The sequence below is a fragment of the Molothrus ater genome, chromosome 16 (genome assembly GCF_012460135.2).
Source record: "Molothrus ater isolate BHLD 08-10-18 breed brown headed cowbird chromosome 16, BPBGC_Mater_1.1, whole genome shotgun sequence".
Taxonomy (NCBI): domain Eukaryota; kingdom Metazoa; phylum Chordata; class Aves; order Passeriformes; family Icteridae; genus Molothrus; species Molothrus ater.
Window position 1 is genome coordinate 1,232,297 of NC_050493.2, and position 15,027 is coordinate 1,247,323.

At 55.3% G+C, this 15,027-nt stretch overlaps 1 protein-coding gene across 1 annotated transcript in view; it reads left to right on the plus strand.

Annotated features, from left to right (window-relative positions):
- PKD1 (polycystin 1, transient receptor potential channel interacting) overlaps positions 1-15,027 on the plus strand; it is an 82,243-nt gene that overhangs the window by 46,438 nt on the left and 20,778 nt on the right. Inside the window, 10 exon segments of the mRNA XM_054516530.1 lie at positions 94-225; positions 1,636-1,811; positions 2,190-2,323; positions 2,869-6,491; positions 7,455-7,601; positions 9,025-9,168; positions 10,030-10,309; positions 12,057-12,273; positions 13,093-13,243; positions 14,406-14,558. Coding sequence (XP_054372505.1) covers positions 94-225; positions 1,636-1,811; positions 2,190-2,323; positions 2,869-6,491; positions 7,455-7,601; positions 9,025-9,168; positions 10,030-10,309; positions 12,057-12,273; positions 13,093-13,243; positions 14,406-14,558 — 5,157 coding nt within the window.

The window sequence follows — 15,027 nt, forward strand, 5'->3', positions numbered from 1 at the left end:
TCTGCTCCCTCTCCAGTTCAGCTGGAGGTCTCCTGGGAGGTGCTGGGCATGCTTTTCTCTTGCACTAGTGTGAAATGTTCTCGTGCCTTTCAGAGCTACATCCCTGTGATGGAGGCTGGGTCAGATGTGACTTTCCGATGGACAGTAGATGATAAGCCATCTTTCACTTTTTACAATGTTGTCTTCAACGTTATCTACCAAAGCCCAGCTGTGTACAAGCTCTCGGTAAGCCAAGGCCTTTCCCATGACACCATTTCACCCCTGGCTTTCCATCCCATCCCACAAACTCCTCAGGAAAAGCAGCAGGGAGAGAAGGCAGAGTTGAGTTGAGGTTTTCACTGTGCTCGTTTGCTGTTTCTCACAGAGCTGCTCTTGCAAATGCAAATAGTTTCTTCTACTCCTACGTTGCTGTGCTGTGTTCCTCCTCTGTGCTTTCTCCTCTTTTCCCCAAGCTCCCCTTTCAGTTCATGCAGTGTCTGTGTTTCCCCCTCCTCCCTCCCTCCCCAGCAGGAATTAGCAGGGAGCCCCTGCTCTGGCAGGCAGGAAATCTGGATTCAGAACCTGGCAGAGGCAGGGTGCATCATAAGACTTCCATAGGCAGGCCAAAGCTTCTCCCACGAGCTCCTGTGTTCTCTGTCCTGCTCTCTTTCTCCTGGTGCAGACTGGAGTGCTGGGTTTTGCCATGGCCCCTGAAGGATGGAGCAGAGCCTGGGCCAGGGGAGCTGTGTGCTGTGGGGCAGGAGCTGATCTCTGGCCAGCACATCTGTGTGTGTCATGCCCTGCTCTGGTCCAAGGTGCTGGATCTGCTCTCAGGGTGTCTCCTGGCCTGCTGAGCAGACACCAGCCCAGCCCTGAGGCCATGCTTACACTAATTTGCTGGGTGCAGCACTAATTTGCTGGGTGAAGCACTGTGCTGAGAGCCTGGGCTGCTTTCACCTGCAGAGCTGCCAAGGTGCTGTTGGCCTGGGGGGCTCTGGGTTCAGTGCAGCACATCCACAGGAGCCCAGGCACGAGCTGCTCCTCCCTGCTGGGGTAGGAGGTCTGTCCCAGTGGGTTTGAGCCACTCAAGCCAGCAGCTCAGCTCTGCTGCAGGTGAGAAGGTGAAGATGCTCTGTCAGTGTTACATACCTAGGAAACCATGAGGATTCTGCTCTGCTGTCATGTCTCTTCAGTCTCTTGTGTCCCTTTCCCTCCTCTGCCCAGCCTTGCTGTCCCTCTCTGTGCCCACCACACCAGGATCCTGGGGCTGCCCTTGGTGTGCTTGGTTTTATGAGCCTCTCCCCTCCCTGCTCTGTGCTTGAAGCCTTTTTCTGCCACTCTCCTGAGGAAATTGGGTGGCTCCTGTCCCCTTGGTGGCAGCAGGTGCCTGTGCTCAGCAGCTGGAGCTTCAGGGCACATCGGAGCAGGCAAAGGGGCAGCTGGCACGTTCAGAGGCTCGGGATGAGAAGCTCCTCTCCTTGTCCTCTTGCTGTAGCTGTCCTCTCCTTCCTCAGACTGGCTGTAGAGCTGAACACGTAGCCACTTTCTCTGCCCTGACCTGCTCACTTGCCCAGTGGTGCTTCAGTCCAGCAAACCCCACTCTCGAGGGCAGCAAGGGGACCCCAAACCCATTCTTTGTCCCACTGTCCTTCCCAGCTCACTGCCTCCAACCACGTCAGCAACTTCACAGTCAACTACAACGTGACGGTGGAGATGATGAACAGGATGAGGAACCTGAGCGTGGTGGGGGCCCTGCCAGTGGTGCCCCAGAACAGCAGTGTGGAGTTCAGCGCCCGGGTTCACGTGGACTCGGCTGTGGAGGCTCTGTTCCTGTGAGTTCTGTGCTGCTTGCCCACAATTAGGGTCCTTCTGTGCACATCTAACCTTGCCTGCACAGTTTCTCTTCCCAGGGCCAGCTGGTCCCTCTCAGCTGCTGTTTAGTTCTGTGAAATCTCTGTGAGTGGGGGTCAGTCACACACCTGTAATTCAGGCTGAAATCCTTTCCATTCAAAGTGTTCTGACACTGCTTTAATTTGGGTTCTTCCTCTCCCTCCTCTCAGCACAGCTGCTGCTTTGATACTTGGCATTCTGCTTCCTGTGGGTTTTTTTTTGGAGAACCCAGCCCTGACCTGAAAGACAAGCCAGGATTCCTCTGAGATTTCTTGGATTCTCCTGTTGTGCAGTGTAACGTGGTTTGCCTGTTTCTCCAGGTGGGATTTTGGAGATGGTGTCCAGGAGACCTACCTGTTCAAACCTCCCTACAACAAGTCTTTCCTTGTTCCTGATCCCAATGTCCATGAGGTTGTCATTGAGCACAACGTTTCACACATCTACCAAGACCCAGGTATGCTCAACAGGGCTTTTTGGGGAAGAAATGGCTCAGGCATTTTTGGTATGAGGGGTGTACAAGGCACCTTCCAAAACAACCAGGGCTTGGGAATCATTGCCTGGTTCCTGAGCAGACAGCCAGAGTGACTGGAAATGTCCAGCAGTTGCCATCCTCTCTAACCCAGTTTCCCAGGGAAGTTTGGCTGTGCTGTAAGCAGCAGGTCCACCACACTCAGCTCCTTTTTGGGCGGTCTCAGCAGAAGGATGAGGGGCAGGTGAGCCCTAAGCTGGTGGGAGGGGTGGGCAGCAGGAAAGGTCTGTTCTGTGGGTGAGCAGGAAGAAAATCTTTTATCTCTACCTGTTGGACTGGCTCCTTTCTTGATGCTGGTCCCCATACACACGACCTGGTGCAATTCCTGCTGGTCCTGGGCTGGAGCAGGGCAGCCCAGAGTGTGCACAGCACAGGAGCACACTGCAGCCCCTGTCTCACCACGCACCTACCACAGCACTGTTGTCAGGCATGTCCTCACCCTGCCCTTGTTCTGCTCTCTCCCAATGCAGGAGAATATGCCCTGATGGTTGTTGTGTCCAACCAGTACGAGAACCTCACCCACCTGAGCCCAGTCCAGGTTCACAGCCCCCTGATTGCCGTGCAGGTGGAGGCAGAGGAGGATGTTCTGGTGGTGGGCCGGCCGGTCACCTTCCGAGCCACTGCCCTGCCGTCCCCGTACGGCGTAGTGTACACCTGGGACTTTGGGGACAGCTCCTCCCTGCTCACAGAGCCCCAGCCCACAGCGACCCACAGCTACCCCCGCCGAGGGGTGTACAACGTCACCGTGACAGCCAACAACACCGTGAGCAGCGTGGACACCGTGGAGTGCTACCAGGTGTTCGAGGAGATAACAGGGCTGCGCGTTTCCGCCGACGAGGCTGCAGAGCAGGGGGCAGCTGTCACCATCAACGCCTCTGTGCACACTGGGGACAGCATCACCTGGATCTTCGACATGGGCGACGGGACAGTGCTGAGGAGTCAGGTGCCAGTGGTGGAACACGTGTACGTAAAGGACATCAACTGCACCGTGAACGTGACAGCCACGAATCCTGTGAACTCTGTCTCCCAGGCTGTTCCTGTCCGGATATTTGTCCTGGAAATACTCAAAATAGAGCCTACTTCTTGCATCCTGGAGCACCCCGACGTGCAGCTCACCGCCTACGTGACGGGGAATCCTGAGGAGTACATCTTTGACTGGACTTTTGGAGACGGCTCCTCCAATGTCACAGTCAGCGGGGACCCTGTGGTGATGCACAACTTCACCCGGAGCGGGACGTTCCCGCTCACCCTGACCCTCTCCAGCAGCTTTAACAAGGCTAACTACTTCACCAGTGTCTGTGTGGAGCCAGAGATCCTCAACGTCACCCTCCTCCCCTCCAAACGCTTTGTGAGGCTCGGGGAAGAGGCGTCCTTCCAGGTCAGCGCCGTGCCTCCCTACCAGTACCGCTACCGCTGGGATTTCGGCAACAACGAGTCCACCAGGTCCAGTGGGACTGAAGTGACCTACACCTACAAGAACACAGGAGTCTTCCTGGTCACAGTGACCGTCTCCAACAATGTCTCTTTCAACAATGACACGGCGTTTGTGGAGGTCCAGGAGCCAGTTGGGGTAGCAAAGATTGAGTACAACGGGACGGATGTTCTGGAGCTGAACCAGATCTACCTGTTCTCTGCCAGCATGAATGGAACCAAAGTGAGTTACTGCTGGGACTTCGGGGATGGCACTGTCCAGCCCGGGCAAGTGGCCACCCACTCCTACAACAGCACAGGGCACTACAGCATTACAGTGATGGGGCAGAATGATGTGAGCTCCAACGAGACCACCATCGACGTCACGGTGAAGCGGCGGCTCTTCGGCCTGACCGTCAATGCCAGCAGGACGGTGGTGCCACTGAATGGCTCGGTGAGCTTTGTGGCCACCCTGGTGGCTGGCACTGCCATCCGCTACTCGTGGATCCTCTGTGATCGCTGCACTCCCATCCAGGGCTCCTCCACCATTTCCTACACCTTCCGCTCCGTGGGCACCTTCAACGTCATCGTGACGGCCGAGAACAAGATCAGCTCGCTGCAGGACAGCATCTTTGTCTACGTCCTGGAGCAGATTGAGGGGCTGCAGGTGGCCAGCATGGACCTGGTGGAGGACTTGTATTTCCCAACTAACAAAACACTGCATTTGCAGGCCGTGGTGAGAGAGGGCACAAACATCTCCTACAGCTGGGTGGTCCAAAGGGATGGCAATGCTGTACAGACCTTCACTGGGAAAACCTTCCTCTTGAGCATCCTGGAAGCTGGGAACTACACTGTCTACCTGAAGGCCACCAACATGCTGGGCTGTGCCACTGCTAACAGGACACTGGAGTTCATTGAAAGCCTTGGTGTCCTAAAGCCCTATGCCTTCCCCAACCCAGCTGCTGTTAATGCCTCTGTGAACATAAGTGCCACCATAACCAGTGGCACTGGCGTCACATACGTGTGGTACCTGGAGGATGGCTCCTCTCCTGTCACCTCTGAACCCTTTATTATACACTCCTTCCAAAGCCCTGGGATGACTGAGGTCATTGTGGGAGCAGAAAACAAGCTGAATTCAACCAATGCCACTGTTTCTGTGTGTGTGGAGGAGGTCATCGAGGGGCTGAGTATAGGGACAGCAGAGCTGGACTGTAGGTACGTCTCCTCAGGCTCCACGGTGGTCTTTGAGGGCGAGCTGCAGAGGGGGACTGAAGTGACCTGGCTGTGGGAGGTGCCAAATGGCACACTGAGTGGCCAGTCCGTGGCAGTCACATTCCCCACGGCAGGCTGGTACACGGTCCATCTGAACGCCTCCAACGACATCAGCTGGGCTCTGGCCAGCAGGAACATCTCCGTGCTGGACAGGATTCAAGGCCTGGAAGTCGTCGCCAGCAAGAAGGTGGTGGAGCCAGGAGAACAGGTCACCTTTGAGATCAGGATGCTGTCAGGTACCTCTGTGAGTTACCTGGTGAGCATTAGTGGGGACTACTCCGTGGTGCTCAACGGCTCCAGGTACAGCCACGAGTTCACCAAGAGCGGCGATTACCTGGTGACCGTGACCGTGCAGAACCAGATCAGCATCGCCCACGCCCAGGTGCTCATCTCTGTCCTGGAGCCCATCCAGGGTGTCAGGCTGCTGAACTGCTGCGAGGAGGGCATTCCCACGGGCACGGAGAAGAGCTTCAGTGCCCGCGTGGGCAGCGGCTCCCGCGTGTCCTTCTCCTGGCAGTTCTGCCTGTGGAAGGAGCGAGGCCGGTCCGTGGTTGCTGCGTCGGGAGACAGAGTTTCCTATGCTCCAGAAGCTGCAGGGCTGCTGGAGATCCACCTCACTGCCTTCAATGATTTGGGAAGTGTCAACATCACCAGAACCATCCAGGTGCAGGACCCCATAGTCCAGGTGTCCCTCAGTGCCACCAATGCCTTTGTCAACAGGACGGCGCTCTTTGAAGCCGTGGTGGTGCCCAGCAGCAGGAGCGTTGAGTTCTTGTGGAGCTTTGGGGATGGCTCTTCCACTCAAACCACCAGGGTTGCAGTGGCCAACTATTCCTACCTGAGCCCGGGGGATTACCTGGTGGAGGTGAATGCCACCAATCTCATCAGCTTCTTCATAGCCCAGCTCACTGTCACCGTCAAAGTCCTGGAGTGCGAGGAGCCCGAGGTGGAGCTGGCCCTGCCACCACAGGTGGTTATGAAGAGATCCCAGAGGAACTACCTGGAGGCACAGATTGACCTCCGAGGGTGCTTCAAGTACCAGACAGAGCACCTGTGGGAGATCTACCGAGCACCCAGCTGCATGAACTTGGATGACTCCAGCAGGATCCGGCTGCCTAACGTCGACGTGAACAGGCCCCAGCTGGTTATCCCAAAGCTCGGCCTGGAAGTTGGGAACTACTGCTTCATGTTTATTGTCTCCTTTGGAGACACCCCGCTGTCCAAAAGCATCTTTGCCAACGTGACTGTGATCCCGAGCAAGCTGGTCCCAATCATTGATGGGGGGTCGTACCGTGTATGGTCCAACACCCAGGACTTAATCCTGGATGGGGAGAAATCCTACGACCCGAACTTGGATGATGGAGAACAGACCCCCTTGTTGTACGAGTGGTCCTGCACATCCTCCTCCAAGGTAAGAGCAGCCTTCCCTAGCCAGAGTGACCATTTGGGAGCTCCGGCTCCACCACAAACATGTCTGGGGTGAAATGGTGTCGAGGGAAGCTTTTGTGAGCATCTCTAACAGAGCTGCTCTGGCAGGAGGGTTGCAAAGGTTCAGTTCTCAGCTCAGGATGATGATACAGAAATTAGTGTGAGGTGTGGTGCAGTGCAGTGCCCCTGGGCAGGGCAGAGGGGCTGGCTCTGGGAGGGAGGCATGGGCATTGCTGCTTCCCTGGCCCTCGGCCTCTGGTCCCCGGTGTCAGTGCTGCTGTTTCTGTGCACTGAGGGTGCTGCAGAGCTGCTGATGCAGCGTGGGAGCTCAGGGCTCTGGTCCCTCTCCCATTAACAGTTAAATGTCTCTAATGCCATCAGGGAGCTAAGTTAGACTTTGGAGAGGTCGAGTGACCACAGCTTGTGGTCACCAGCAGGTCACTGTCCTCGTGCTGCAGGGATCTGACCCTGCACTGATGGAAGGGCAAGGGAGACCTGCCTGGCAAATCCCCATGGGAATCCACCTCAGCAGCATTTTTGATTGAATGTGGAACTCTTTTGCGTGTACAATGTCATGTTTTCTAGCTTTGTCTCAAAGTAGCAAATTTGAAGCGTGTGGGGATTGGACTTTTTTGGTTTAATGTGAGCTTTTTGTGTTGCTTGGCAATGTTTGTAAGGTGTTTAATGAAGAATTAATTGCTGTAAACTACAAATATTAAACTCAGATGAAATACAGGAGTATTCCAACTACTGTTTACTAACCTGAAGAGTAGGATAATGTGTTTTATTGTCCACACACGCCCTGTTTCTCCCACCCCAGTGGTGGCACTGCACAGCAAGGTCTGTGACAGTGACTCTGTGTGGACCTGAATGTTTTGGCTGTGGACTAACCCGATGTGCACCCTTACCAAGGAGGGTTTGAAAGTTCTTTTCTCCTTGCAAGCAGAGCTCGGCTGCAGGGTGCTCTCTGAATTTCAGTGCCAAGGAAGGAATTGTCACAATTTCCAAAGCTCTATTAGAGGCAGATGTGGAGTACACGTTCGACCTCACTGTCAGGAAGGAAGGGATGAGTCCTGAGGCCACCAACCAAACCGTACGTACCACGCACAGCTGTCACCTTCTCTGCTTGGCACAGCCACCTCTGAGGCACAGAGTCATGGGGTGGTTGGGGTGGAAGTGCCTTAAAGATCACCCAGTGCCGCCCCCGCCATGGGCAGGGACCCCTTCCACTATCCCAGGGTGCTCCAAGCCCTGTCCAGCCTGGCCTTGGACAGATCCAGGGGCAGCCACAGCTGCTCTGGGAACCCTGTGCCAGGGCCTGCCCACCCTCACAGGAAGAATTAGTCCCTTTCCCAAGGAAATTTCTATAGGAGAAAGGAAACTTCCTATCCCACACTTCTGCATTCCCAGCTCTTCACATGCCACGAGCTCTGCCCTCCTTTTACCCAGAGAGCTTCCTAAGAGCCAGGGCTCAGTTATACTGTCAACAGTTCCTCTCTTCTCACCTTCCAAGCTCTTTTAGGGGAGGATTTTTTCAGGGCACGTCGTTTCTGTCCCACGAATCCCAAGGCCGAGCGCACCCGCTCAGGTCCTGTCGGGAACGTCCATCGCGGTGCAGTTGGCAACTGGAGATGGACTCAGGCTGGAAGTGGAAACTCTTACAGCCCGGGTTTGAAACCAGAGCTGCGGGATGAAAAGAAAAAAATGAAATTGATAGTCTTTCAAGGACATTCCGTACTATCTGGTTTCCATGCAGGAGCACAAAACAATGCTCCCAGTGTCGCAGGAAATCTGCAGATACTGGCGGGATGAGCGGGGCTCCAGCGCAGGGCTGGGGAATATTTATCCCCTTTTAAGAGTCTGCCATGTTAAACAATGTCTTCATTACTGTCTTTGAATTCATAACACTCATTATGCCAGGGCAGAGGGCTCAGTCCAGTGCTGGACAAGCCCATTTCCTCGGGGATTAAAGGAATTTAGACAGAGCGCAGGAGTCAGAGTTCAGCTGCTGTTGTGTCTGAGCCACCGGTGCCTCTAGAGCTCCTCGAGTGCTCTGCCAGGAAGGTGTGGTGGATGTCTGGAGATGTGCAGTCAGATTCCAGCTGAAAGCTTGGAACAACGGGCTGCTCCCTGGACAAGGTGGTTCTTCCATCCCCACCTGGCAGCACAAGCAGGGTTTGCTGGGAATTCAGCACCAGGGACCAGAGGGACGTTTCAGAAGTCATTTATGTAGTTAAAAAGTGTAAATAAATAAATCCAGAATAACCTAGATCAGCCCAACTTGGCGTTGGGTGGCCCTTGCAAATCACTGATGGAACTGGGCAGTGTAAGAGCAGAGATGCAGCTTAAATCTGACCCCAAATCCTTTGGGAATCCCTTCCTGCTGTTTCTTAGCACACACTGGGCCGGTGCAGAGCAATTCCTCCCTGTAGCACCAGGTGCTGGGGTGCATCCTTACCTGTTAGGTGTCCGTGTTTTGGTGTCAGACCTTCTGATGGAGCCTCTTGCCTTCCCAGGTGTTCATCAAGAGGGGAGGAGTCCCTATTGTGTCCCTGGAGTGCGTTTCCTGCAAGGCTCAGTCTGTCTACGAGGTCAGCAAGAGCTCCTACGTGTACCTGGAGGGCACCTGCCAGAACTGTCACAACGACTCCAAGCTTGGGGTAAAGTCACAAGGCTTTGCTTCACCTCTGGGGGGCTCTGGGAGAAGGGGCAGGCAGAGGTGGAAGGGGAAAGGGAAGTGAGGTCCTGGACCTAAATTGCTGTGGAGCCAAGGAGGGGAAGCAATCCCTGGCCACAAGCAGCAGCAGGTGGGCCTGGCTGAGTCCTTGTGGGGTCATTCTAAGCCAAAGCCATGAGTGACCAGCTCTTTCCACACAAAAGCCACTTTTTTTTTTCCCCTATAAGAGACCTGTAAAGTGGTTTTTCTCCCTGCTGATTGGCATTTTGCCCATTATTCTGATGGTTCAAGCAGAGGTGGTTCAGTCTCTCCTCGTGTGCCTTCCTCTAATTCCAGCTTCCCCTGCAGCCTGTGGAGTGAAGCAGTCTCAGAACTGGAAGTCCTGTTGCTCCCAGCAAGCCCAGCATGTCCTTGCTTGGCATTTTCTACTTGGTTATCTCACTGTTTCTCCTGTTATCACAATTGTAGGTTTGTGCTATTAACAGTAACCACCCAGGCCACGTTCAGCTTGAAGCACATAAAACACGGTATCCCGTGGAGACTCCACCAGTCCTTCATTTATTTCCTGTGTTTTGTACTCTGTATTATGAAATATTCTGTTGGAGGGTGATGTAATTCCAGAAACTAAGTAGATCTCACAGTGGAAATATTCCCACCAGACATTTTGGAAAGGTTCCAGTTCTTGTTGCTGTAGCACACAAGACTAAAGCTGAATTATCAACTGCAAATTTGGCAGACGCTCCCACTAGAAATCTGTTACTTTTTATAAAAGACTCAATCTGAAAACATTTTAAGGACATAACTTCAGCTTCAAACCAAACCTCTGGTGTCTTTCCCCCTGCAGAGGTGGGCAGCTCACAGCTTCAAGAACAAGTCCCTCATCCTGGACAGAACAACCACGTCCACCGGCGACACAGGGATGAACCTGGTGCTGAGGCCAGGGGCCCTGAGGGATGGCGAGGGCTACACCTTCACCCTGCACATCACAGACCTCACCACGGGGGAGGAGGGCTTTGCCTCCATCGACCTGCTGCCCAACCAGCCCCCCGTGGGGGGGTCCTGCCGCCTGTCCCCCGAGGGGCCCCTCCGGGCCCTGGAGACCAAGGTGCACTTTGAGTGTGCAGGTGAGAGCCCCTGCCAGCCCCCTGCTCCTCCTGATCACCCCCTGATCCTGCCACGGAGGTTCCCTTCACCCCAAACTGCTGCCCTCAGGTGCTGCTGGCCAGGGCTGGGCTCAGCTGTGGTTTGGACCATGAGCAGCTTTGTGTGCCTGAATTGTGGAGCTCCCAGACTCCCCAGAGTGGGCAGGCAGTTTAAAATTCCTAACTCACTTAGGTGAGTGGTGATATGCAGGCCAGGCCAGTTCTTGTGGGAGGGACTGGGTATTTCAGTGCAGGAAAATGAAGATGGTGCCCAAAACTGAGTCACAGTATGTGGGAAGAATCAGAAGACGAAGCAGTGGGGCCGTCTCTGCTGTGTGGGCTGGATGTTCCCACCAGAGCCACCTTCCCAACCAGCTGCAGAGACAGCAACAGCGAGCCCAGCTTTGGAAAAGTGGCCTGGCCGATGTCCCGTAGCCTTGGGCCAAGGACTAAGTGCCTCTGGAAACCAGATTTCCCCAAATGATCCGTGGTGGAGATTAGAGCTGTTTGTGCACAGTGCCGGGAAGCCACGCTGGGAGGGGATGAACCCTGCTGCTTCCAGGGGGCTGGGCACCAGACTGGGGGAGCAGCAGAAACCTGGTCAGGGTCATGGGCTTCTAACTTTGGTGTGCTTTGAGCTATCCAGAATGATGCTGGAATCAATTCCTCTTTGGAATGGTGGGAATTTCAGCTCTTAGTGATTGTTTTTAAGCTGAAGTGACAGACACAGTGGCAGTGCCAGCACCTTCACTGGGGCTCACTGGCAAACACACAGTGAATTTCCCAACTGCCCAGCTCCCATGAAACTCCCCATAATTCCTGGGAGCTCCAGGGAAACCTTTGTGCAGGTTTTATCCTGCACCCAATTGTTCCTGAGATGCTGAACTGCCGGAAGGCTGAGCCTCTGTCTAAGGTCAGGCTTTGCAGGGCTGTACAGAAGCTGTGGCTTTTGTCAGTGCTGTTCCCAGTCCCAGCAGAGTTATTCTCCCTTTTTATTTTGATCATGAATTTTTAATAATCCCTTTAAATGTTACAGAACCCAAACACCCAAGGAGAAACCCCTAAACATCACAAAAATTCACAGAGAACAAAGGCACCAATGCAGCCTGATGGAGTCCCTGAGCTGTCCTCGTTCTGGGGACAGTCTGCCAGAGCAGGGGACCCTTGCTGGGACAGCAGCAAGGGCAGGTCCATAGAACCATCAGAGAATCCTGGAATGGTTTGAAGTGGTCATTGAAGACCATCTTGTCTCTTGCCAGGGACACCTCCCACTAGTCTGGGTCACTCCAAACCCTGTTTGTGCTGCAGGGCTGAGCAGGATGGGAGTCCCCAGGTGAGGAGCAGGAGAAGGGACAGGAGCAGGGACAGGGGAAGGGGCAGGAGCAGGAGAAGGGACAGGAGCAGGGGCAGGAGAAGGGACAGGGACAGAGGCAGGAGCAGGGACAGGGGCAGGAGCAGGGAGAGGGGCAGGGCAGGGGCAGTGCCAGCTCCTCCGGGGCAGTGTCTGCAGCTCCCCAGGCCCTGTCAGAGCTCTCTGGGTTTCCCTTGCAGGCTGGCAGGGCAGGGGCAGTGCCAGCTCCTCCGGGGCGGTGTCTGCAGCTCCCCAGGCCCTGTCAGAGCTCTCTGGGTTTCCCTTGCAGGCTGGCAGGGCAGGGGCAGTGCCAGCTCCTCCGGGGCGGTGCCTGCAGCTCCCCAGGCCCTGTCAGAGCTCTCTGGGTTTCCCTTGCAGGCTGGCGGGACACGGAGGACGCGCAGGGGCCGCTGGTGTTCACGCTGCTGGCGTCGCGCCGCCGGCCCGGGCACTGGCAGGAGCTGTGCGTGTACAAGGGCAGCCGGGCCGAGCACGGCGCCTTCCTGCCCCCCGGCTTCCACGAGAGCGGCTTCCAGGTGTCCGTGGCCGTGCTGGTGCAGGACCAGCTGGGAGCCACCGTGGTGGCCATCAACCGGTAAGAGCCAGCTGGGCTGGCCCTCAGCCCCATGCCCGGCCTCAGCTCTCCTGTCCCAGGCTCGTGGCTTGGCCACTGGATCCCTGTCCTGGGTGAAGGGATGTGACCGTGTCACAGGGGTCTGAGGATGAGGGAAGAGACGAGGATCTGACTCCATGTTTCAGAAGGTTGATTTATTATTTTATGATATATGTTATATTAAAACTACTCTAAAAGCATAGAAGAAAGGATTTCATCAGAAGGCTGGCTAAGAATAGAAAAAGAAAGAAAGAATGATAACAAAGTCTTGTGGCTCAGACTCTCTGTCCGAGCTAGCTCACTGTGATTGGCCATTAATTAGAAGCAACTAACATGAGCCAATCAAAGATCTACCTGTTGCATCCTACAGCAGCAGATAACCATTGTTTACATTTTGTTCCTGAGGCCTCTCAGCTTCTCAGGAGGAAAAATCCTAAAGAAAGGATTTTTCATAAAAGATGTCTGTGACAAAGAGATGGCCTCCTGGAAGAGGCTGTTGGCAGGAGAGGGAGGGCAGGCTCAGCAGAAGTGCACACAGAAAATCTTTGTGGATCATTGCTTGGCAGGGAGGTTTTCCCACTGCTTTCATAGACTCCTGGAATTGTTAAGTGGGAAAGACTCCTGGGATCATGGAGTCCAGGGCAGGGCCAGTGAGGAGCCAGGCTGCAGGTCTGTGGTGTTATGCAGATGGGGCACCAGGGCAGCAGCAGCAGTGCTGCCTTTGTGGGTCACCCACCTCCCTCCCCTCCTGTCCCTTCCCAGCCCAGCCTGCACTTCACCCAGGTCCCTCTTTCCTTGCAGCTCCATGGAAATCGGCCTCCCCGAGGGCTTCCCCAGCCTCTCCCACTGGCTCTACAATCAGACTGACACTGTGCTCCAGGGCTTGGTGAAACAAGGGGACCCTCAGCAGGTCATCGAGTACTCCCTGGCCCTCATCACCATCTTAAATGAGGTAACACAGCTCGTTCTGCCCAAGGGGAGCCTCCAGAAGTCTTTGCAATCACCAGAGGAATTTTTGGGCCAGATTTTGTACAACATCCTCTATAGGCAGGGCAGGAATTTGGGGCTATATTCCCGTTTCCCTGCCCAGGAAGAGGCTGCTGCACACCTGGAAGGCAGGCAGGGATGATCCCCCTGGGCGCAGGCACCCTGCTTAGCTGGATAAGGACTGCACTCCAGGTACTAGTCGGCTGCTGAGTGCCAGGCTGTTCAGATAATTGCTTGGAGAGCAGGAGTGACAGTGAGGAAGTTCTGCTGGAAAACCAGCTCATTAGATGGATCCCTCTGGGGAGAAGCAGAGGCAGGAGACGTGGAGTGCAGGGAACGGGCGACTCCAGCTCAGCTCAGCAGCCTCTGACACCGCTCCTCACTGGAGGAGCATCGAGGGTAGCACAGGTGGGACAAACGGAGATGAGAGATCTCTGCAGCCAGGGCTGGGAACTTGGGGTTTATTGCAAAGGGCCTGGGGGCAGGGGCCTTTTGGGATTTGGGGTTTATTGCAAAGGGCCTGGGGGCAGGGCCCTGCTGGGAGCTGCCAGGCACAGCTGAGACCAGGCCCAAGAGAAGAGAGGGGGAGAGAGGATGAGAGGGTAAGAAAATAAGAGAGGCAAGAGAGCAAAAGCATAAGAGAGTAAAAGGGGTAAGAGAGTGAAGTTCCCATTACAATACAATAAATCTTCTTCTGTGCTGAATATTCTAATTCTCACTAACCAATCTAATACAACATACAAATCTTACAGCATTTATATACAGCCTATAAGAATCATTACATTACCACACTGTGCTACATTTTAAACCCTAAAAACTCCTCTTTGGGCCCCTTCTGCCAAGCTAGTAGGGTCTGCTCTGACCCTTGGAGCTGTCTGCAAGCAGAGGGTGTTGTTCCATCAAAAGGGGATCACCTTCAGCGGCCACACCATTGTTTTCCAGTTGTTCAGCAACTGAGGGATCTCAAAGCTTGCTTTCATTTCAACCTCGCTTATAGTTTCCATATTCTCAAAATCTTTTGCCAGGCAATCATATTGATAAGGCTTTCCTGCTTCATCTTCCCCAACCCTCACTGTGTTATTCCCACTGCACCCTCCTCAACTCCTGCTGTGTTTCCCACCCCCCAGTACGAGCGGTCGGTGCTGCTGGAGCCCGAGGCTGGCCAGGAGCTGGAGCTGCGCACCTGGACCCGCAACACCATCACGGAGACGCTGAACGCGCTGAAGGTCAACACGGTGGATGACATCCAGCAGATCTCAGCTGCCCTGGCCCAGTGCACGGTACGGCCTGCCCCCCCTCAGCCTGCAGCTCCTCAGGGCCTGCTGTGCTCCCCTGGCTCTGTCCACACACACAGGGACAGGTGTCACTGCCCGCCCTGCCAGGGCTTCTGTGCTGACCTCCTGGGCGCTGCCAGCTCTGCCGCTGCCCGCTCTGCCCCTTCCCACTCTGCCCCTGCCCGCTCTGCCCCTGCCCGCTCTGCCCCTGCCCGCTCTGCCCCTGCCTGCTCTGCCCCTGCCACCTCTGCCCCTGCCAGCTCTGCCCCTGCCCGCTCTGCCCCTGCCACCTCTGCCCCTGCCAGCTCTGCCCCTGCCCGCTCTGCTCCTGCCAGCTCTGCCCCTGCCAGCTCTGCCCCTGCCACCTCTGCCCCTGCCACCTCTGCCCCTGCCTGCTCTGCCCCTTCCCACTCTGCCCCTGCCAGCTCTGCCCCTGCCCACTCTGCCCCTTCCCACTCTGCCCCTGCCCGCTCTG